Source organism: Chelonoidis abingdonii, chromosome 20 (assembly GCF_003597395.2).
Source record: "Chelonoidis abingdonii isolate Lonesome George chromosome 20, CheloAbing_2.0, whole genome shotgun sequence".
Classification (NCBI taxonomy): Eukaryota; Metazoa; Chordata; order Testudines; family Testudinidae; genus Chelonoidis; species Chelonoidis abingdonii.
Window position 1 is genome coordinate 22,125,892 of NC_133788.1, and position 21,774 is coordinate 22,147,665.

The 21,774-nt window shown below is 47.1% G+C and overlaps 2 protein-coding genes across 2 annotated transcripts in view; both read left to right on the top strand.

Annotated features, from left to right (window-relative positions):
• Positions 1–8,516: 8,516 nt before the first annotated feature.
• Positions 8,517–20,429, top strand: TMIGD1 (transmembrane and immunoglobulin domain containing 1). The gene is given in 8 exon segments (XM_032788792.2): positions 8,517–8,606; positions 8,608–8,729; positions 9,870–10,148; positions 11,504–11,782; positions 14,098–14,201; positions 15,532–15,572; positions 16,632–17,113; positions 20,353–20,429. Coding segments are annotated over 7 exon segments (864 nt in total). The 5' UTR covers positions 8,517–8,571; the 3' UTR covers positions 16,636–17,113; positions 20,353–20,429.
• Positions 19,829–21,774, top strand: part of BLMH (bleomycin hydrolase) — a 34,144-nt gene continuing 32,198 nt past the window's right edge. The window contains exons 1-2 of the mRNA XM_032788791.2: positions 19,829–20,001; positions 20,353–20,550. Coding sequence (XP_032644682.1) covers positions 19,989–20,001; positions 20,353–20,550 — 211 coding nt within the window. The 5' untranslated portion in view covers positions 19,829–19,988. The remainder of the gene's footprint in view (positions 20,002–20,352; positions 20,551–21,774) is intronic.

The window sequence follows — 21,774 nt, forward strand, 5'->3', positions numbered from 1 at the left end:
ACGGGCCGGGCCGCGGTCGGGTCGGGGCGCGTTCCCGGCTGCTGGCACAGCACGTGCGTGGCCCCCCAGCTGGAGGCTGGTCGCCAGGATCCCCCTGCGGGGCCGCTCGCTTGTTCCCCGCTCTCCTCCTTCGAGCGCCGCCTGCCAGGGCTCTGCACCATCCTGCCAGCCAGCTGCTGCCCACGTCTCCGAAACCTCTTCGACTGGAACAGATGCAGCTTAAGAGGGAAACACGGAGCAGCCAAACATTACATCCTTTAGGGATTTTAAAACCCAAAATGGCCTTTGTTTACTCCACTCACTTTTTGTATTCAGTGATGAAATTAGCACAGCATTTACTTGTTGTCAGCCAGGGGGAGAGCTTCATGTGTTGGTTTCGGCAACGCTACAAATAGCTTTTTTGTCAGCGTTGCGTTTTGCCAAAACACACTTTTTTTTAATTTATTTGAAACTAAATATTTTTGGAACTCCAGAGGATTTTCCACACTAGATAATTTTCAGGCAGAGCAAATTTGGGGAGCTGCAGGGTAATTAATCATCAAGTGATCTTTTGTTCTGCTGCACTCCATCACCACTCTCTGACATGAACACAGGAGGGCCTCAGGGATATCACCTCAACTTACCCAGAGTGACAGCGATTAGCCCATCGCCATTAATAGACTTACTCCATGCATTTTATTCTGTTTCCTGAGACTGGCTCCGTGGAGTCCCTCACAAACTGAAGGACTGTCTGTGGGTTTGTCTTTAGTATAGCTTATGTACATACTCCACGAACGAGCATTTGATTCTTGTCCAGAATCTGAGATGAGCCTATGTTTGCGGAAAAACCAATGCTCAAAAATTCACATCTGCATTGTGGAATTGGACACAGATGCTTAAAATTAAAATTAAACCCAGGGCTCTCAAAATGTGAGGTCAGAACCCCTCAGGGGATCACGAGGTTCTTACTGAGGGTTGTGAGCTGTCAGCCTCCACTCAAACCCTGCCTTTGCCTCCAGCATTTATAATAGTGTTAAATTGAAAACTTTTTTATATATCTTATAAGGCGTGTGGGGGTGTTGCACTCAGAGGTTTGCTATGTGAAAGGGTCACCAGGGCAACACGTTAAGAACCACTGAATTACTCCTCTGAAGCTCAGGTAATACAGAGGAGCGGGGCCTCCCTTGGTTGTGTTCGGGAAGGTGGGTTAGGTTGGTGTAAGATATGCTCTTCTCATGTGATCCCTCCCCAGTGGCTAATTTTAATGGAAGCTCCCTCCCCTGATATGAATCTCCCTATGACACTGAATTAAGTATAGACTATAATCTGGTAGTTGAGAAATGAAAGGGATGGTAGCCCTAATGGAAAAAAGCTTGGCTCTTCCTGCAAGCCTCAAAACTGCTGCAATGAGCTTTAGGTAGGGAAGGCTATGCCTCCCAGACACAGCCTAGGCGTGTCCCCTATCTGGACCCAACTTTACTCCTGTCCCCCGCAATCTCTGGCCCATTCTGCTCTTTGTCCCTCACTATCCCCAGAAACCCACACTTACACCACCCCCTGTGGGCCCCACTCCTCCTCTCTGTCCCCTGGACTGCTCGACCTCTATCCACTCCCTGCCTAGGTCCTGACAGACCCGACATTCCCATGGAGCGCACTTGACTTGCCCCCCACAACCTCTGCCACCCTGACTTGTCCCCAGGATCCTTGTCCCTTATCCAAACCCTCCTCCTTATCAACCCTTCCCCCCAGCCTGGCCCTCACCCAGAACTCGCACGTCACCTTGAACAGTTGCAGCGTGTCTCCAGGCAGGCATCCTGGCTCTGCCCTGACTCAGGTGCATGGTAACGGTGCGCGGGGCTGGTAGCTCCAGTGGGGGCCCGAGCTTCTCTGCTTGGTTTGTGGACTCACCAGCCCCAACCCCCCTGACCATCAGGATCTGAGAGGTGAGTCAGGAGCCCTGCCGGAGTAGGGCTGCCAGTTGCGTCCGGGGACACTGCTTGATGTTGCTGGGCTCCAGGAGGGGGCCAGACGATGGGGGGAGCCTCAGCCTGTTCTCTTGGGTTCCTTGTGGGCCCAGGCAAATTGCCCCACTTTGCCCTCCGCCGGGCAACCCTGTGCGAGCTGTAGCTGTTGTGTGGCTGGTACCAGGAGGCACTCATACACAAGCTGTAGTCCACGGGCCCTGGGATGGAACCTGGAGTTAGAGGGTGGGCCCGGGTTTCCCCACCTAAACTCCAATCACTGATCAGACACGAGGAAGAATTGACCTGCGACTGTGGCTTCTACCAGAGAGAGGTTCAGGGCTGTTTTCCTGACCCACGGTGTTGAATTTGTAAGGCAAGCAAATCTGCCAATAAGTGCAGGACCACCAAGCGTTCACGAGGACTTTGTCACAGCAGCAAGGAGAGACCTGGAGGGACAAACTGGGCTAGGATCCAGTGTCTGCCCAAACCCTCTCTGTGAACTGGTGGAGTTCTGACTCCTCTCCACTGCTGCCTCACCTGGCCTGTGCAATTGGGACAAGGAGAAGTCTGGGCCTGTCAGTGCTCCAGGTGACCCTCAGTATATGAGAATGGGCTGCGATGCTCGCAGCCCAGCACCCTACTACCAGTCAAATGCGGACATGACTTTCCCCGAATGGAAACCTTCCTAAAGGAGCTTCCCTGAGTGGCTCAATCAGCCCAGCCAAATGCATGCATTTTCCCACACAAAGTCCTGGGAGCCTGTGGTGACACTCAGCTAACAAGCCAGGACACCCCCAATTTTTTTGCTTTGAGGTCGAACTCTTCCACTAAGTGTTGGTAACTCCTTGCCACTTCAAAGCTGCTAGGCTCATGCTTGCTATGGTATAGGTGGACAGGTGTCATTCACTCTTTGTATTGGTTGACAGACCAAACCAGTAGGGTACGGAGGCTGTTAGAGGCAAATATACTAGTCACTCGTGCAGATTCAAGTCGAAATTTAAGTGGTGTATCGCTGTGGCAAGATCGGTGAGTGACCAGCCCACAAAACGCCAGGAGGATTGCGCCTAGGAAGACTAATCAGAGACTGCCTGCTAGAATGCAATTCTAAGGGCCGGGCCGGGTCGGGTCGGGGCGCGTTCCCGGCTGCTGGCACAGCACGTGCGTGGCCCCCAGCTGGAGGCTGGTCGCAGGGATCCCCCCGCGGGGCCGCTCAGCTTGTTCCCCGCTCCTCCTCCTTCCCGAGCGCCCGGCCCTGCAGGGCTCTGCACCATCCTGCCAGCAGCTGCTGCCACGTCTCCGAAACGCTCTGTTCGAACTGGAACAGGTGCAGCTAGAGAGGGGAAACACGAGTGGTGAGGGATCTGGAACTGCTTCCATACGAGGAGAGCTGAGAGACCGCTAAGGGGGGATCCGATGGAGCGCTATGAAATCACCAATGCCCTGGTAAGAGGGAATCGGGAAGTGTTATTCCCTCCCTCACCTAAGACAAGAAGCAGGGGTCACCAGTTCCATTAACGGGCAGCAGGTTTAAACCACTCTTCTCCACCAGCCCCTAGAGGGGTTCCCTGTAGCCAGACAGAGAGAAAGGAATTCTATCCCTATATTAAGCTGTGTGGTTAACAATAGCTTGAGGGCTTTGTTTAAACTTCTCCCTTCCAGTTCCTGGGGGAATGGAGTTTCCCAACTTCACGTACGTGGTATTCCCCAGATATTGTGTCTCATGGTTTAAGATGTGGGTTGCTGGTGTTCTGTTCTGAGCAAACAGCGGTACAACCTGTAATCTTGTTTTGTATCCTTGATGGGAATAGAGCAACAGCTTTCCTGCTTCATGGGCCAACAGCAACTATAATTATTAACAATATATTCAAAACATATTGGCTATCTATACATCTCACAGTGGAAACCAGGCTGCATGAGTTCTGAATCTTTCTGGGGCAACAATGACCCACTGTAATGGTTTAACAAATGGGAGGGAGGAAATAAGAGAAGGTTTGGTGGAGGGGGATGTTGTGCTAAATATATTCAGGGCATTACTCAGGTGCTTTACTTCTCAACACTGACATTCAGCAAATGGAGAGAATAGAGTTGGTTGCACTCATGTCGTAAGTGGTGTTGCAAATTACACTGCACCATGTTTTAAAATAGGATTACAATCAGGGAACTATAATGATTGGGAAGATGCCAATGACCTCTGAGCAACACCTGAGGCACTATTGTGAGAACACTTTCCTGGGAATAGGATTAATGCTATGCTTGGTTGATTCTTTGCATGACAAATTAACCAATATCACAACCCTAAATTATGCGTGTTTTTGCATATCCCATTACACATCTAACTCCAGGGGCAGGTTTCAGTTCGCAAACCATTTCTCAAGAAAAGCTTGAATGTTTTTTATCTATAAATGTCAGAAAGGTGATATGGTTCATTATTCAGTTATGGATTTTCTGAATGATCAAATCTGGCCTAAATGAGATCTAATGTTTGAAGTCAGAGTCTAGAACATCGAACAGAAAATAAACTTTGCCCCATTCCCTGCCAGGTCCTAAATCTCTTCTTCACAGGTTTGCCAGGCTTGGATTAGACTCAGGACTTGATTGGTGATTATTAATTTAGTCCTTCTGGGCATGTTCAGAGTCATATCTAAGGAAAGATCTCAGCTTGTAAAATGTGCTACTTTAACTACTCTTATCATTCCCTATCTACAACAGGACAGATGGTGTCTTATAAGCACAGGGATCATCATAGATAGGAACATTGGACTAAGATCATACTGGATCAGAGCATAATACCAGATGTTTTAAATGAAAGTGCAAAAACCTCCACAATAGAGTTATGAAATAATCTCTCCATCAGAGAAGTTTCTTCCCAATGTGACACAGTTAGTGGCTGATTTATCCTCTGGAGCATGAGGAGTTATACCCCTTATAAATCTTTATTCTGATCACCATCAGCATGGATAGTGTCATAAAATATAATATAAATATATATAAATGTGTCCTTTTGTTTGAATCCCACTAAGCTCTAGATGTTCATGACATCCTGTGGCAACATATTTGACAGGCTAACTGTGCACTCAGTTTGAAATGTTCTGCTTTTCAATTCTGGGTGCTTGTTTGACAATGTAACAAGTGGGTGAAGGAGGCTGGCAACGGGGACCGATCAGAGGTGGGAGTCAACTTCCTGACAGTGAATGAGAGCTGATAGGTAGGGTGGGGATAGGCCGGGAAGGGCCCTGAAAGTGAAGACAAGTAGCACATGTTTGATGCTGTAGGAAAGGAAGAACCAGTAGAGAGATGCAAAGAGAGGAGTCACATGGTCAAAGCAATGCTCTCTGCAGCAGCATTTTAAATGGGTATGAGTGGGAGCAAGGTTTAATTTGTCAAAGCCAGAGAAAAGGATGTTGCAATAATGAAGACATGAGCTGATGAGAGCCTGGACAAGAGTTTTAGGTGTGTGGATGAACAGGAAAGGCCATATCGTAGAGATATTATCTGGAAAGATTCTGAGAGTCTGGGTGTGAGGGCCAAGAGAGAGGGCCGAGTGAAAGATGACACCCAAATTACAGTCCTGAGTGACTGAGAGGAGGGTGGTGTTGTCCACAGTGATCAAGAAAGGAGGGTGTGGGGAGGGCTTGTGGTAAAGTTTAAGGGCTCTGTTTCAGAGGCACCATTTCAGATTTTGGTAGCGGGAGGCAACTTTAACCATGATTCCCGGGGCAATTTTCTACTGCATCAATAGACCACAGTCACTCAAAAACTAGCCCCAAAATAGCCTCATCTGTTTATTTAAACAATTTTTTTATTAACACTGAGGTTTATACCTTTAAAAATAATCACTGTCTAGAGTTTAATTAAGTGATGGATGTTAGTAGCATAGATCTGTAACAAAGAAATGTTGGCAGCCAAATCTTACAACTTGTTCGGATTGGCTTAGGTTTATGTTCGCTGAAGAGTTTATACAAATAGTTATGATAAATACAAAGGATTAAGTTGGAAGGAGGTTTCTGGTGTGTTGCTGTAAGGATTTGATAGAGTAAACATCATCTCCATGAAACTCACTGATCCGTGAGACTCTGCCACCTTCAGAAATGTTACAGAGTAGGTACAATGGGGATAAGACGAGGAGATACAGCAGAAAGCTGCAAAATGGCTGTTTGAGGGGAGCAGTCCAGGGGCAGCAGCTCCTCAAAAGCAATCTGGGGAAAAGGTCCCAGAAAAGTGCACCCCCGCTCTGGCGTGATTTGGTGAGATCCCGGCATTCACAGCAGGATCGAAGTTGCTGTGTCACAGCCTAAGGACTTGCCCCAAAGCCCAGGGCAGGCAAAGAAAAGGCTCCCACAGACACGTGGGACGAAAGGGCAGACTAAATGGCCACATTGGGGCACTGCCATTCATTGCAAAATTAAAGAGTTTTAAGTGTAATTTAAACAATATTTGTGGTGTGACAGCACATTTGTTTCCTGACAGCAGGGACAGATCCCAGGTGGTCATTCTTCAGCAGGGCTCTTGCTGTCTGTGGGATAATTATCCCCTGCATGTGCCTGGAGCAGCAGCCTCTGCCCCCCTCCCCTCTTCAGCATGTGTGTCTACTGGTGTCACAAGGGGCTGGCTCCTGCCTTTGTAACATACATGTCACCATGGGAAGGTGAGGGGCAGATCATGATGAAATCTGCAGCAAGCATCTTCTGACCTAAGCCCAGAGCTTCTTTCCTCTGAACCTGTTTCAGGAAAATGAATTTGAAAAAAGAGCTGCAGAAGCTCCCAGCCCTGCTATAGGCTCTGCCAGATACACCTCTGCATTCCTATTGGCTGAGCAAAGAATAGCCAGCGGTGGTAGAGGGGAGTAAGCAGTGTGGGGGCACAAAACTCAGGGGGGCTGCAGCCTCTCTCTGCCCTACCTAACTGGCACCCTGCTCTGTTTTCGCCATGCTGAGATAGGGATGACAGCTAGACATCCAGTAGGAGATATCAGAGACAGGCCCCACTCAGATTCCTCTCTCTATAGCACCTTGGGTAGGTATCAAATAAATTTGTTTTCTTGAAAATGGATTCTTGTTGTGTGTGGGTTTTTTCAACAGAGGAACAAATGTACAGAGCTACTAATACATAGTATTTTGTGCGCTGGCACCCTCTAGTGTCCTGTCAGCAGCAAAACCATACAGCAGCTCGCCAAACCCACTGGCACTCTCTGCTGAGTGGGTCGAACATAGTCCACCTTGTCCAGAGTCCCTTTCCTGCCTATGAAATGCATTATGTGGCCCACTGTAGCCAGTTTCTGATCCCAGGTTTATGATGAGCCTGATCCAGAGAGGTGCTGAGTGCCCACAGGCCCGTCAGCGTCCGTGGGACATTCCTTTCGGGGTCAGGATTGGTAAGGACCTTGTGGTTTATAGTTATCACCTTTGTCCTGCTAAGGTGTGCTGAGACTATTCGAAACACCATCTTCCCTTAGCACCACGGGCTTCAGCTGTGACCCCAAAGTGACGCTTTGAAACACATGGAGACAAATCCAGCCTTGTAAGCAGCTGGAACTCCAGGGAATTCAGTCCAGTTGTATCCACTGTAACATCAGGGCTGACTCCAGTGGTTGAGCTAACTGGAAAATAGGTGTTTCCAGCTTAGAGGAGTTTGGAATACCAGGGGTGCCACAACTCAGCACTGAGGTTCACTGAGAGTGGGGAAACTGGGCGTAGCACTGGGAGAGCAGAAATAAGACAGGGCACTGTGAGTCAGCAATGATGTGCCCCAGCAGAGGGCTGGGATGGGGTCAGTCCCAGGAGTGGAACATCAAAGCCTGGTGCACTTCAGGACTGAGGTGTATTGGCCAAACTTAAGGGGGGAGAGGGGACTCATTTGTAGTTCCTGTATCACTGCAGTGACCCTGCTCACCAATCTCCAAACCTACGTTTCTGAGTTTGAGTCAGTTCCCAGTCACCTCACCCCTGAATGCAATCCCAGGGACTGCGAGCGGCTCAGCGGTGGGAGAAAGGGAGAGAATGGGATGGGCTCCTGCCCCGGCACCCGAGGTCTGGAACAAAGCTCCCACTGGCTTGAATGAATGCAGGCCCAGGCCCCAGCTGAGAAGGAAACATAACTTATTTTTGGTTGAAATCAGCAATGGCTGACCGAGTAACTTTCCTATTAGTTACTCATTGCCCCAGCTAGTCCCATAAAACAGTGAGCAGCGCAGGAAGAATCCTTATTTTCTGACTGGTGTTCTGTGTACTCAGAAATTCAGCGAAGGAACAAGGCCTTGAACCCAGTTTATCTGACACACTTGACACTGAACTTCAATAAAAATAAAAATTACAGTTCAGCCCTTATAAATGAGATGAGGAAAGTGCTGTGCATTTCGGAACAGGAGAAGCCCTTCACAGACTCTTCTCAAGGTAAGCAGCAGGGTTAGCTATCCCAAGAGAAAGGCCCTCTGCCACAGCAGTAACTTCCCACTGCTAGGAAAAAAATAATTTCTGAGGAAGGGGCGAATGATTTAAAGAGCCAGTCACTTTGATTTTAATGTGGTGTACAACCAACAAGAAACTAAGACAACATCTTCCTCAGGGCCCCACATGCCCATCAGCTATGAAGGGCCTTTCTGGAAGGGTTTTACTCAGAATGTGTGATAGCGATGCATTATTATCCCATGCTGGCAGTATTCATAGAACCATGACTCTCTATCCAACAGATCCCACCTGAATAGATCAGAGATGGCCCAGAAAAGCCACCTACCTGCCCCTTATGGAGTACCTGTCCTTGCAGTTTTACTTTTGCCGTGTCTAGTCACAGGTAAGCAGCAAAGAAAAGCTGCAGCATATTTGTCTGAGCTTCTTAATATCTCCCGATGCTCTGCTTGACACCAGTCATTGGGTGTGTCCAAGGTGATGTGCTACAGCTCGATCCCTACGTTTCCTATATTGTAGTAATCGTTCCTACACATAGAAAGAAATTATCTGCTCAATATGGCATCATGAGCAACCAGAGAGAATGAAGAGGCTTCACCATTTTAAAAAGTGTCATTCACACTGAATGAGACTGGCGAACTCCAAGGGTACAAAAATCAGAGGACTACATTATTTGAACAATACGTGAAAAATGAAAGTCTGAATGCTTTAGCTATCTAGGAGTACAATGCAAGAGAAGAATGGTTTCAGGTTATTTTTGTGCCCCAAAAGTGCAATTGCCTTTGCATTTTCAACTTACTTTTTCAGTTAATTAAGACATAATCGGGACTAGAGTCTTGAGCTTTGGAGATAAATGACAACTTATTTCCCATAGCGATTATTTTTCCCAGTGAAATCTTAGAATCTGACTCTGCAGTCCTTGAACAGCAAAACTCTATTGAAGCCAGTGCAGACATAGCTGGTGATCTAACTACCCAGTTATACCCACAAATGCAACTTGAGACAATCAAAAAAATTAGCACATAAAAACATTACCATGAAAAATTGAGTACATAAAAGTGTGGCTGTGAAAAGTGAGCACACACAGTCTTTCAGGGAGGGTGGAGTATTTGTTTTTACTGTGTCCTTTTGCTGGAGAGGCTAATCCATTACTGCTGTATATGGTGGTGGCTAGTGTTTTTTTTCTTCCCAGCCCAGATTGTTGCACCCAGGCAGTCAGCTGCAGTGTCAGGGCTCTGTGTTTGCTTGTGCTTTTAGAATGCTTACACCTTAGGATAGGCATCTTTTTTTCCTGTTTTTGTAAATCTAAATAAATAAAACAAAAGTTGTGCCTGCACAGTTGTGGCTGCGGTTTTAGAAGCTGCTTTAGAAAATGTAGTTATTAGATTTAAGTCTGACAACTCCATTCTTAACCTGTTCTCTGAGGCCTGGGCATTGTAAGAGCGGCCTGGTAATTATTAATATTGTCCTGGCCTGTGCAAAAGGTACAGATTGTGAAACCCACCATGTCCATTTCCCTTCCCAGGGGTGGAGCTGGCTATAAACAATAGTTCTGATAACCAAATACTATCCACAAAGCCTGGCCGTGAAGAGTCTCTGTGGTGCACTGTACGTAACAACAGCAGGGCGGAGGAATTACGCTGGTACCAAGGAGACGGGACTGTGAACTTGAAAGATGGAAATAAAATGAATACCACTAACATCTGCATACTTCCAGTCTCTAAGACCGACAATGGCGTCAGCTTTACCTGCAAGCTGGTGCGGAACGAGTCCATTCAGATCTCGGTGACTCTGGATGTCCAGTGTGAGTTAATGGGGGGGCTGATTATGGAAAATAGCTGTGGCAGTGTGAGATCAGTGGGTTTAACACACTATGGGATGCTCACTAGTTGAAGTCCAGGCCCAACTGTTCTATATTCTTATGCCTTGTCTTTCCTTGGAAAAAGTGTTTGCTGATGTTAGGTGTTCACTAATGTGTTAAAAATACACCTTTTCCCAGTATCAACAAAACCCTCAAGCCAGATCTGACTTTCATTTAAATCAATCTGGGGTCTTTCAGTTTTCTTCGGTGGGAGCTGGATGAGGCCCTTGATTAAGAAGTAGATTTACTAGATATTGTTGCCTCCTCCACCTAGACTCCCACTTGAAAAGAGAGAGGAACAAAAGAATCAGAGCACAAAAAAGGCCCGTCTCCTCTGGTATCCTCTCTGCTGCAGTGGCCACTGTGGGATGCTAGAGGAATATATCAAATCCTCCTAATGCACCTAGGTTCCAGACACTGGCCGGTGAGTAACCTATGCCTGAACCAGGAGGAATGAGTGCCTGTCGTTATGTCTTCCCTAAAAAAAAAAAAGGGTTGTGTTACCTGTGGGATAACTGACGTGTTAGCCATCCCACTGTCAAACCCTGGGAGTCACATGGCACTTTAGCTAGGTGAGCTCAGCCATGGGTGGGAGATGTAGGATTGATGGCGCCTAGGTACATCATGGCAAAATCCATCTGCCCCTTGACTCCACTAGGATTTTGCAGCATGATGGTTAATTTGCATTAGTTATTATACTGTAAAAACCAAGCTTTTATTCAGTGAAAGAGCTGAAAGGTGATGCCTGAAGCTTTGATGACATAAAGGTGACCAACTGTGCCTCCAGATGGACGATGCCATGTGATCAATCTCGCTCCTCTCCTAGGTGGTGTCTGTTCTCCCTCCTGCTCTGTCCAGGCCCACTTCCCCTGCTCTGAATGTATCAAGTTCCAGCAGTGCTTAGCAGTGCATGACACAGCTATGAAATAAGCTAAATTCTGATCTTACAATGGATCCAGTTTAAATTTCTGACTGTAATATTTGATCTTACGACAGAATGAAATTTAACACCAGTACAGCTCGTAGGAAAGACTGCTAAAAGCTGAGGCAGCAGAACTGTTTTATTTCAGTGTTTTGAAAAGCAATCAGGACTCCCTTTTAAAATTATGTCTGGAAATTACTGTTCCTAATGATGACTGCCCAGTTTGTTCAAGTAGTGCTGTGAAGGGTTACATCATCATTGTTATTTGTGCATGCATCAGAAAGGTTTAAAGGGAACTCCTTTTCCCTTCAATAGTGAGTAGGTGTTTGTGGTTCTGGTAACTTTTGTCATTAAACTAACTGGTTGTTGTGAACAGTTCCCCCTCTCCTAACTGGGGAAGACCCTCCTCCAGTAGAAGAAAAGAATGATGTGAAGCTGACCTGCCATGTGAATTCCAACCCTCAAGCTGAAATGGCTTGGTATAAAGACAACAGCCCCTTGACCCTGAAGAGAGGTCGCTATCAGATACACCATACCAGTGAGGTCTTCCAGCTGACTATCAAGAAAGTAGAAAAATCTGACAATGGAACATACACTTGCGAGGCTAAATCTGTTCTTGGAGAGATGAGAAAGGAGTTCCACCTGACAGTTGAAGGTAACACCAATGAGTGCTCAGCTAAGTGCATAGCAACAAGAGCTTGCCCTATGCACCTGACTGGTTAATAATTACAAGGCTACAGGAGCATTAAATGCTTTTCCTGTTCCACTGGTTATTTAAAAGTATTTGGAGAGTGTAAGCTGAAGAGGCTGCATCTCCGCAGCTGATCTCCTGAAGCCAGATGTGTGCATTAGCACTTTCAAAGCATTCCAGTCTCTTCTTTACATTCATGCACATTGGCCAACTTGAATCCAGCAATTAGTTGCCCTGAGCAAAATGTTATATTTTATACAGGCCCCAGTACAGCAGTTCAGTCCATACTGGGAAATCCCTGGGCCAGTGAGGAGCCCCGTTTAAGTTGGCGTGGCTCTGTACAGTCACAGGAGTGTGATCATTTGCAGCATCAGGGCACTAGATTATAAGCACTTTGGGGAAGGCACTGTCTCTTCTCTTATGTTTGCACAGTGCCCAGCACAATTAGCCAGATCCCGATGACGAGTGAACTCTGGCACAACTGTAATGCAAACAATATGTAATAACTTGTTCTTTTCCCTCGATGGAATTCAGTAGAAATTAGAGCAGGAGTGGTTGTAAACAAGACATTTTATTTGAAGTAAATAGGGCAATGACACATGTCTGATTTGAATAGCAGGTTGGGGCCAGGGCCAGGTTGAGCAACAACTAGAAATAGTCTGACACGAAGCTCACATGCTGACTGGCCGAAAAACTGGATGAAGTATAATAATTATAATGCATGATGCAATCGAGGATCTCAGGCAGCTTGATAAATGTTAATTAAGCCACATAGCTCACCTTTGAAGGGGAATATTCTTATTCCCATTTTACAGATGGGGAAAAATGAGGTAGAATGGGGTGCAGGGTCTTGCCCAAAATCACAGCACAAGGCAGCGGCAAAGACAAAATCAGAATTGAGAACTAAATCCAGGAGTACTAACTCTGGCTTCTGCTCAGACTGCTGGCCTCTCCCAAGAAGGCTAGTTGTTTTGTTTTTTAAAGGATGTAAAGCACTATGAAGATTCTCTGCTTAACAGCTGTTGAGACGTTTGTTTCAAAAGCAGGCGGCTATGCCCTGTTCAGAAAGAAATCAGTAACTTTCTCCCATCCCTTCATTGGGTTGTTGACACAAAACTAAGAGGGCACATTTGAATTGTATCAATTTACAGAATACAAAGGTGCCACCAGGGCCGGCTCCAGGGGTTTTGCTGCCCCAAGCAGCCAAAAAAAAAAAAAGCCACAATCGCGATCTGCGGCAATTCAGCGGGAGGTCCTTCGCTCTGAGCAGAAGCGAGGGACCCTCCGCCAAATTACCGCTGAATACCTGGACGTGCTGCCCCTCTCCGGAGTAGCCGCCCCAAGCACCTGCTTGCTAACCTGGTGCCTGGAGCCGGCCCTGGGTGCCACAGTAGAGATCTGTTGCATATGTTTTCCCAACAATCTACAACTGTCTTAGGACTGCAATTTCCCACTCCTCAGTCTAATAAATAAATGGTTTGCTGGCTGCAGGGCTGCCCATAAGTCATTATCTCCTATCTCTAGAACCATCATAAAACCAGCTGTACTGTAGGTGTCAGGAAACACTACTGCACAGCTGCTTATCCTTACTCTGTGTCCATGGCCTGATGGCCTAGCGCAGGGGTGGCCAACCTGTGGCTCCGGAACCACATGCGGCTCTTCAGAAGTTAATATGTGGCTCCTTGTCTAGGAACCAACTCTGGGGCTAGGTGCCAACTTTCCAATGTGCCAAGGGGTGCTCACGACTCAACCCCTGGCTCTGCCACAGGCTCTGCCCCCACTTCATCCCTTCCTGCCCCCTCCCAGAGCCTCGTGCACATCATAAAACAGCTGATCGGGAGGTGCGGGGACAGAGGGGGAGGCGCTGATTTGTGGGGCTCCCGGTGGGTGGGAGGTGCTGGGACCTGGGGTGGGGAGCTGATGGGGAGCTGCTGATGTATTATTGAGGCTCTTTGGTAATGTACATCGGTAAATTCTGGCTCCTTCTCAGGCTCAGGTTGGCCACTCCTGGCCTAGCCGGAAAACTTGCTGGAGTGGCCACCAGTTAGTCAGTACAAATGTCTGTCTGTTTGTTGTTTGCTTCTTTCTCTGTGAATGTTAGTACCCCGTGTGTTACAACAGGATTTGACCTCAGGTTTCAGCACAGTTCAGGTCACTGTGTAGACAGGGACAGGAAGAAATCACTTGCTCTTTTTTGGATGTCTCTAAAATGACTTGCTTTGTAGAAGTGTATCAATCTGTTCAGTATCCAAATGGATGTGTTTTTCCCCTTCCAACAGATAGGAAACCAGCTTTTCCCTTGGAGGCCATTATTGCTGCCATCGTGGTGGTTCTACTCACTATAATTTTTGGAATTGTGGCTCGAAGAGAAAAAATATTTAAGGTAATAAAAACATCAGTGAATCAGAAAACATAATGAGCTTAGCACAGCTACTGTTAAGAAAAAGCTCTGGTTAATCTCAGCCTTATTTTTGGAGTGAGGGGAGGAAAGGCTTAACACAACACGTCTGTTGCGTCTTGGACTTAGAAATTAATCCGGAAAGGTTTCATATTCAGTTCATATAATGCGGGTTTGTACACTCAGACACATGATTCTCTTTAATGCGGGGGAGTGCATAGGTGTGTGTTGTGAGAGAAGCAGGGGCTGCTCCAGGCACCAGCACACCAAGCGTGTGCCTGGGGTGGCAAGCTGCAGAGGGCGGCAGTCAGGCTGCCTTTGGCGGCTTGCCTGCAGCAGGTCCGCCAGTCCCGTGGTTTCAGCGGCAATTCGGCAGCGGGTACGCCGAACATACGGGACGAGCGAACATCCCGCAGGCATGTTGCCGAAAGCCGCCTGACTGCCGTGCTTGGGGCAGCAAAATACATAGAGAAGATATTGAAATTTGCCATATACAGAAATGACAAACTCGGAATGGTCACCCTACTTCCTGTTTATATGGATAGCCTACATGAACTACAGCCTAGGCTTGTGCTGTGGTCCTGTTCAAGCTTGCACGCTATGTCAAGGCCAGGCTGGGTTACTAGACGGGAGACTCTGAAGTAAAACAGTGTGTTGGATATTCAGGAGATGGCACTCTTCTCTCAGGCTGGATTTACCCCTTACATGCCCCTAGGCACAGCATCTTCAGCGCTCCCCCTGCCTACAGCTGACCTCATGTTTTCTGTACAAAATGAAACTTTTAACTTTTAGTCGCCCCTAGAACACCAGCGCTCCTAGGCACGTGCCGGCTGTGCCTAATTGGAAATCCGGCCCTGCCTGTTCTGATCTCCTGCACCCTGGCTGGGTGGCAGACGTGCCGTCTTTCAGATATCAAGTTGGAATCCTTTCCATCCACCCCTGGCATTTCTCACAAAAGTACAGGTGTTGTCCTTCTGCTTTCCAGTTTGGGCAATCATGGTGCGTCTCCCTAAATGACTCAGTTAACATCTCCACAGCATTTTGAAATATCTTGTGCCCTGTATTACAATTGCCCTGCAGTTTTCGGTCCGATGCTGTTGTGTAGTATTGCTGTATACTGTTTTGAGAACTGTTATAACCCAGCCCCCAAGGTGGCTGCACATCAGTGGGAGGTGAAGTGATTCCTGTATATTCCATTTGGGGCCAGATGGGATGAAAGGAACGGTACTAATGTAAGTTATGAATATACTTAGTGAAAGTCTTTCATTCAGAAATACAGTAATGACAAGATTGTGTTGCTTGTGTTTATTTTTAGTGCGCCAAAAAGACAAAAGAAACACCAAGTGAAACAGCTCTGTAAGTACCTGAGTCAATGATTAGTACACAGGCAGTCTCTCGTAAATGGATTTTATAACAAAAGCCCCTCCTGCTGAGTTCCAGTTTAGGGTGTTTTATTCTCGTAACACGAACAAATGGGAGGCAGTGTTGCCAATACAGAAGAGCATGGGAGGACTTAATGATGCTTTGTGCTGTACATTACCAGATGCTTAAGGGACTCTTTCTTACCCTTTGCCAGTTTCAATCAGTGCACTTAAAGATGCTGTTAAGAGGAAGGCTACATAGTATAAAAACTGATGGCAGGCAGCACGGTCTAGTGGCTAGAGCAGACACCTGGCTCTGACACTGACTTTCTGAGTGACTGAGAAAGTCACTCATTTTTCATCTGTTTTTGTCTCTGTAATAGAATAGGAAGTGGAAACAATCTTACTTCCTTACCTAACAGCAGTGCTGTGTGGCTTATTCTATTAATGTTTGTATAGCACTTTGAAATCTCGAGATGAAAGGTCTTACAGTAATATCAAACATTATTATTATTAATGCAGCTAATATTAGTAAACCTATGGATGTGGGTTAATTAGCTTGTGTGCAGAACATTTCATTAACTGTTCTGTAACATATGGAGAATGCAATAGGTACCAAAGATCCATATTTTCCTTCTTTAAGCCTAGGCAGACCACATGAAACAAGATGATACTAAGACAAACTAAAAATGACCAAGTCTAGATCCAATTTGCTGTCAAAGCAGATGCAAAATAATGCTGCAGAAGTATTATTCTGGCCAGCTGCCTGGACCTCTCCTTTCCCCTTTGTAGATTACTTGTTCCAGGGGTATTACAACCCAGTGAGAGGAGCAACAAGGAGAGTCAAGTACTACTTCCTGCAGATCACACCCTCACTCCAGTTTGTGGCTCTGGCCATGGATGCTTATAGAGGATGAATTCTGGGAGGTTGAAGGGGAAGTGAGCACCAAAGTTGTTCCTTGTAGTTTGCTTCCCTGCTACAATATTTTGGACATGCACTTGGGCATAGATCAGCAGGCGGTGATTTACATCTATCCTTTTCATTTTACTCCAGGTGAAGAAATCCTGAGGTTGCTGTGTGCACCTAAGAACCACCATCTGTATCAGGACATATGCCCTTCTGTTAAGGGATGGGATTAGCCATTATACATTGCAATAGTTACTCTAGTTTCTTCTATATTTATTGTTATTTTACACAATGATCCTTTCAAAATGTAAATGGTTCTTTATATATGTTGATTATAACCTACTTTATGTGTTGATTATAACACATTCCTTCTGGGGAGAGGATGACTACATTGCTTCCTTTTGGTCTGCCTCCATTTTTATTCCGAAAGGATGTTTGCATGTAATCAGGATCATTATTTCTTAGGAGTTGTTCCTGTTGATTAGGCCCCAGTTGAAGTCACAATGAGTTGCCATGGAAATGATTATGTCGTCACAACCTGAAGAGCTTGATGTCAAGTGCACAAATACCAGTGGCAGATAATTTCTTAAGAAAGGGAAGCTTTGGGGGCTGAACAGCTCAATATTTAGGTAATGAGAAAGAAAATCTCTCGTTTGCTGGTTTAGCTCCCACTAAATGTGACTAAATGTCGTTTAATGGGCCTCTGTCCAATTCCCAGTACATGGTCATCAGCACAATGGGCACTCGTTTTCTCCTTTGCTGCTAGTCCTCTCAGAAAGGCAAAGGCCTGAATCATCCATAGGGACTCACCCCTAGAGGTGGCCCCTTCCAGCCAGTGTTGAGGCACCCAGGTAGTACAGTAGATTAAGACAGCACTGCTGCTGCCTCCACTGTACCTCCTCATTTGGAACAATGGATTTCAGGGCCTGGGGCAGTCACTCGAATACCTTTCACAAACACTATGTTAAAATAAACAATAGTTTTAGAATAAATTCTCCAGTAGTAAAATTGAGGGGTCATCTCCCCTTTCCCCACTGACCACGAGCTATACCAGCAGACAATTTTTCACAAGATTCCAGCAAACTTTTGAAGACTCATCACAATTTGACTTGGTACACATACCCCACGTGCTATAAATAAATTCCAGTCTCTGATGGGCAAATATCCTTCTCAGAAAGTGGAAAGATACTGTTTCTCAACAGGAAGGAGTTTCTCAACCATTGTAAAATTGAGTCTGTCCTTGATTGATGGAGTAACACTATTCCTGCCAATTTAACGTTAACTAGCTATCAGGGAACATTGTAGCATAATAACTTGAGTACAAACAAATTGTCTTTATTACACACAATAATTTAAATCGCTTTCTATGCAATGTGTAATCCCCTTTACTAAGTCTGACTAGCTATTTTTCACTACAAGATTGAAAAGTGCTGTATAAACTCTATAAGTTTATAATTAGTTTATATGCTTCTGAATTGCAGAGATGCTCAGAGCCTGCAGCTCCCACTGATCTCAGTGGGGGTTGTGGATGCTCACTATCCCTGAAAATCTGGACCTAATTCCAAAGCCATCAGCTAGAAAGTGAAGTCTTGTGATTCTGTTCAGTGAATGAGAGTAGGGTTCTGGGCCCAGTGAAAGGGTTCCATCCTTCCTATGCACCACTGGGATACGCTCTGTGAGGCCTTACTGTGCTCAACCATGCAGGGGAATTTTCAGGGTGAGACCGGACCAAAGGATCTGTGAAAAAACAGAGTGAGGGTCTATTCTCGCCTTGGCATACAAGCGCAGCAGCCACAGGGCCTACCTTGGTACTGAGACTGTAGTTTTGGTTGTGCAGGTGCTCTGTTGTCACCCCATTGCATGGGGAAAGATTTCTTCATACTGACCACCACCACTCAGACTGGTTACACAGGCTGTTTGCTGGGGACAGGATTTGCCTTTTCCGGCACCTGTCACTAGCTCAAAACAGAAATATTGAAAAAAGATATTGGGAAATGAAAAGGAAATTTAGCAACAGCAAGTTCCTGACAACAACCAAACTGCATTATCTAATGAAGTACTTTGCTTGTGAACAAAGAATCTCATCTACAGACATAAATGGGTAGTCATGGGCAGATTTCCCCTTGAACACTTGAAAAAGAAAACTTGGGAAAACAATTAAACAAGAGATAGGCCCATTTAGGGTTGCTCCTAGGATAAATATATAAATATATTTATCCAAGATACATAAATATACCTCCAAGAGATACACGTTCATAATTTTTGCAATCCCTGTCAAATGTTATTTCACTTGTGTAACTATACACCCAAATCATCAGCACTGTGACAGTTGCAGAGACCCATCTCCTGATCCAGGAGTCTTTGAGTTAACATCCAGATTAAGTCTCTGATACCCTGTACAGGTGAAAAGAGTTGAGGCAGCGCTCCTCCTGCTTAGAGCAATCTGGAGCTAAAGTGGCTCACTGAGCTACAAAAGAGGAAGGTTATCAGAGTGTGACCTGCATTGGAAAATGTGGTGGCAGGGCAGTAGTCTGAGACATCAGATTATAAGAAGGTGTTTTTTTTTTTAAATAATCTATGTAAGGTACTTTGATGTTCTGTTTAAAACTCTGGGAATTTGTTTGTTCAAAAGTATTGAAATGAAATCATAGCAATGAAAGTTTGGAAGAAGAGCTGTCTGTCAAGTGCTGTGTTGTTGGCCTGGTTGGACAGGCTTGCCCTGTTTCTGTCTAGGTATACGCCCTGGTCGTCCTGTAAAGTAGGGGTGCCAACACTGTATTTAAAAAAATAAGGGACTTTTCTCAGCACTCCCGCTCCACCCCACTTCCTGATATTCATTATGGTTGTTATTGCTAATGCTGGGGAGTGCTCACCCACAGTGCACAGGGGTGTTTCCTGGTGCTTTTCCCAGCACTCAGTAACTCTAGCTCGTTATACAGTGATGCAGACCTAGAGGTCGTCCCTGGTGCATGGCCTAGGGGCAACCCTAAAAGGGCCTAGCTACATGCTTGACATCCCGACCTGGGTAGGTGGCCTAAAGCAGCATGTGAAGAGCTGAGCAGTGGCTTTGCTGCCTGCCCAGCGGTCTCTGCCCAACCTAGCCTGGAATGAGCGTTGCGTGGCAGGGTGGGGGGAAGCTGCAGCAGGCATGGGTGCTGGAATGAGGGGTGCTACTGTACCCCAGCTCCAAGTGGCTTCCATCATATACAGGGCTTACAGTTTGGTTCAATGGCTCTGAGAAGCCCCCCCTTACAAATTGAGCTGCAGGTGGGGTGGTGCTGGGCGCGGCCCCTTTAAGAGCAAGCCAGGGCTAGCACAGGGGTGGAGCCTCGCGGGCCCCGCCCGCTTCGGGAGCCTGCGCAACGCCAGCGGCTGGTGTGTCTCTCCCCTGCTGCCGTCATCTCGCCCCCTCGCCGGCTTTGGCCGCACTTCCTACTTCCGGTGCCGGGGCTATAAGAGCCGCTTCCGTCCCCACGGCCGGTCCGATTCTGCCTGGATCCCGCCATGAACGCCCCGGGTAAGGGAGAGCGGAGCCGGCCGGCCGGCCGCTGGGAGCCGTGGCTGCCCCCGCTGGGAGGGGCCGGGGCACGTGGCTGCGGACCCGGGGGTGGGGACATGCAGGGGGACCAGGGCAGGGCACTTAGGATGAGGGGAACCAGCACCGTGGGGGCTCCCAGCTGTAGGCGGAGCTTGACCGACTGCTGTCTGGCCCCGGGTTCCTCTTGGGTGCCCTCAGCAGGGAAGCTCCCCGGTACCTTGTTAGCAGTTTCAGTGCTGTGAGGTGGGGTGACCCCTTGGGGCTCTGACCGCATATGCCAGGGCTGCCCCGCTCAGCTTGTGATGGGACCCGCATTGCTTTGTTCGGCAGGGCTCAGCTTGGAAAAGATAGCGGCTTTCACCAAAAAACTGGAGTCAGACCCGCAGTTCTTGCTTGCCCGAAATGTTGCAACCACCAGTGACCCACTGGAGGTGTGTCTCGACCGGCAAGTGGTGCAGGAGACGGTGCACGTGTTCCAGCATACAGTGCCTGTCGAAGGCAAGCCAGTCACTAACCAGAAAAACTCAGGTAAGGGAAAGTCTCTGCAAACCTCAGATCTCTCAGATAGGCTGTTCCTTGACAGGTTTTAAAATAAAATCTTTATTAACTATGGCAGCATAACTCTGTGAACCAAGTGACATTTACAGTGGATGGCTGGTGCTATGTTTTAAACTGCCTTCTCATTATGAAACATCACCTGGAAGAGTTCTGGCTGTTTCTGAGTTCATACTGTATCACCTCTGCTCCTTACGCTTGTGGAAATAGTGACCGATATATGAAGCTCTTTGAGGTTGAAATTACTCAAACAGGGAACTCTGAGAGAATTGACACTCTTCCATAGTTTGGAAATGATGTTGGTCTGAGGTCTGAAATTTGATGTGGTCTTGGATCAGTGCCAAAAAAGCCTTGCTCAGTCAGTGGACCTGGGATAGTTTTAAGGTCTCCTGGTTTAAGACATGCATCTGACGAAGTGGGTATTCACCCACGAAAGCTCATGCTCCAATACTTCTGTTAGTCTGTAAGGTGTCACAGGACTCTCTGCTGGTTTAAGACAGTAGATAGTAATTTGTTTTTAATATTTGAAGGTTGATAATCACTGATATATTTTTAAGTTGTCACTCAACCTACAATGGATTTCGCAGACAGAGAAAAGTTCTTCAGAACCAGTAGTTTCCCCCACGCAAAGGTTCTAGATCACAGGTGGGCAAACTTTTTGGCCTGAGGGCCACATCTGTGTATGGAAACTAAAATTCTGGGCCATGAATGCTCACAAAATTGGGGACTGGCATGTGGAAGAGGGTGAGGGCTCTAGGGTGGGCCAGAAATGAGGAGCTCAAGATGCAGGAGTGGGCTCCAGGTTGGGGTGTGAGCTCCAGCTGGGGGTTCAGGCTTTGGGATGGGGCTGGGGATGAGGGGGTTTTGGGGTACAGGAGGGCACTCCAGGCTGGGATCAAGGGGTTCAGAGGGTGGGAGGGGATCGGGGTTGGGGCACAGCAGGGGGTGAGAGATGCAGGCTCCATGCAGAGCTTACCTCAAGCAGCTGCTGGAAGCAGCAGCATGTCCCCACTCCAGCTCTTACATGGAGGCACGGCTAGGTGGCTCTGTGCGCTGCCCCATCTGCAGGTGCTGCCCTGAAGATCCCATTGGCTGGGAGCCGAGGAGGTGGCATTTGGGGCTGGGGCAGTGTGCAGAGTTCCCTGGCTGCCCCTATGTGAAGGAGCTGGAGGGGGGACATGCCGCTGCTTCTGGGAG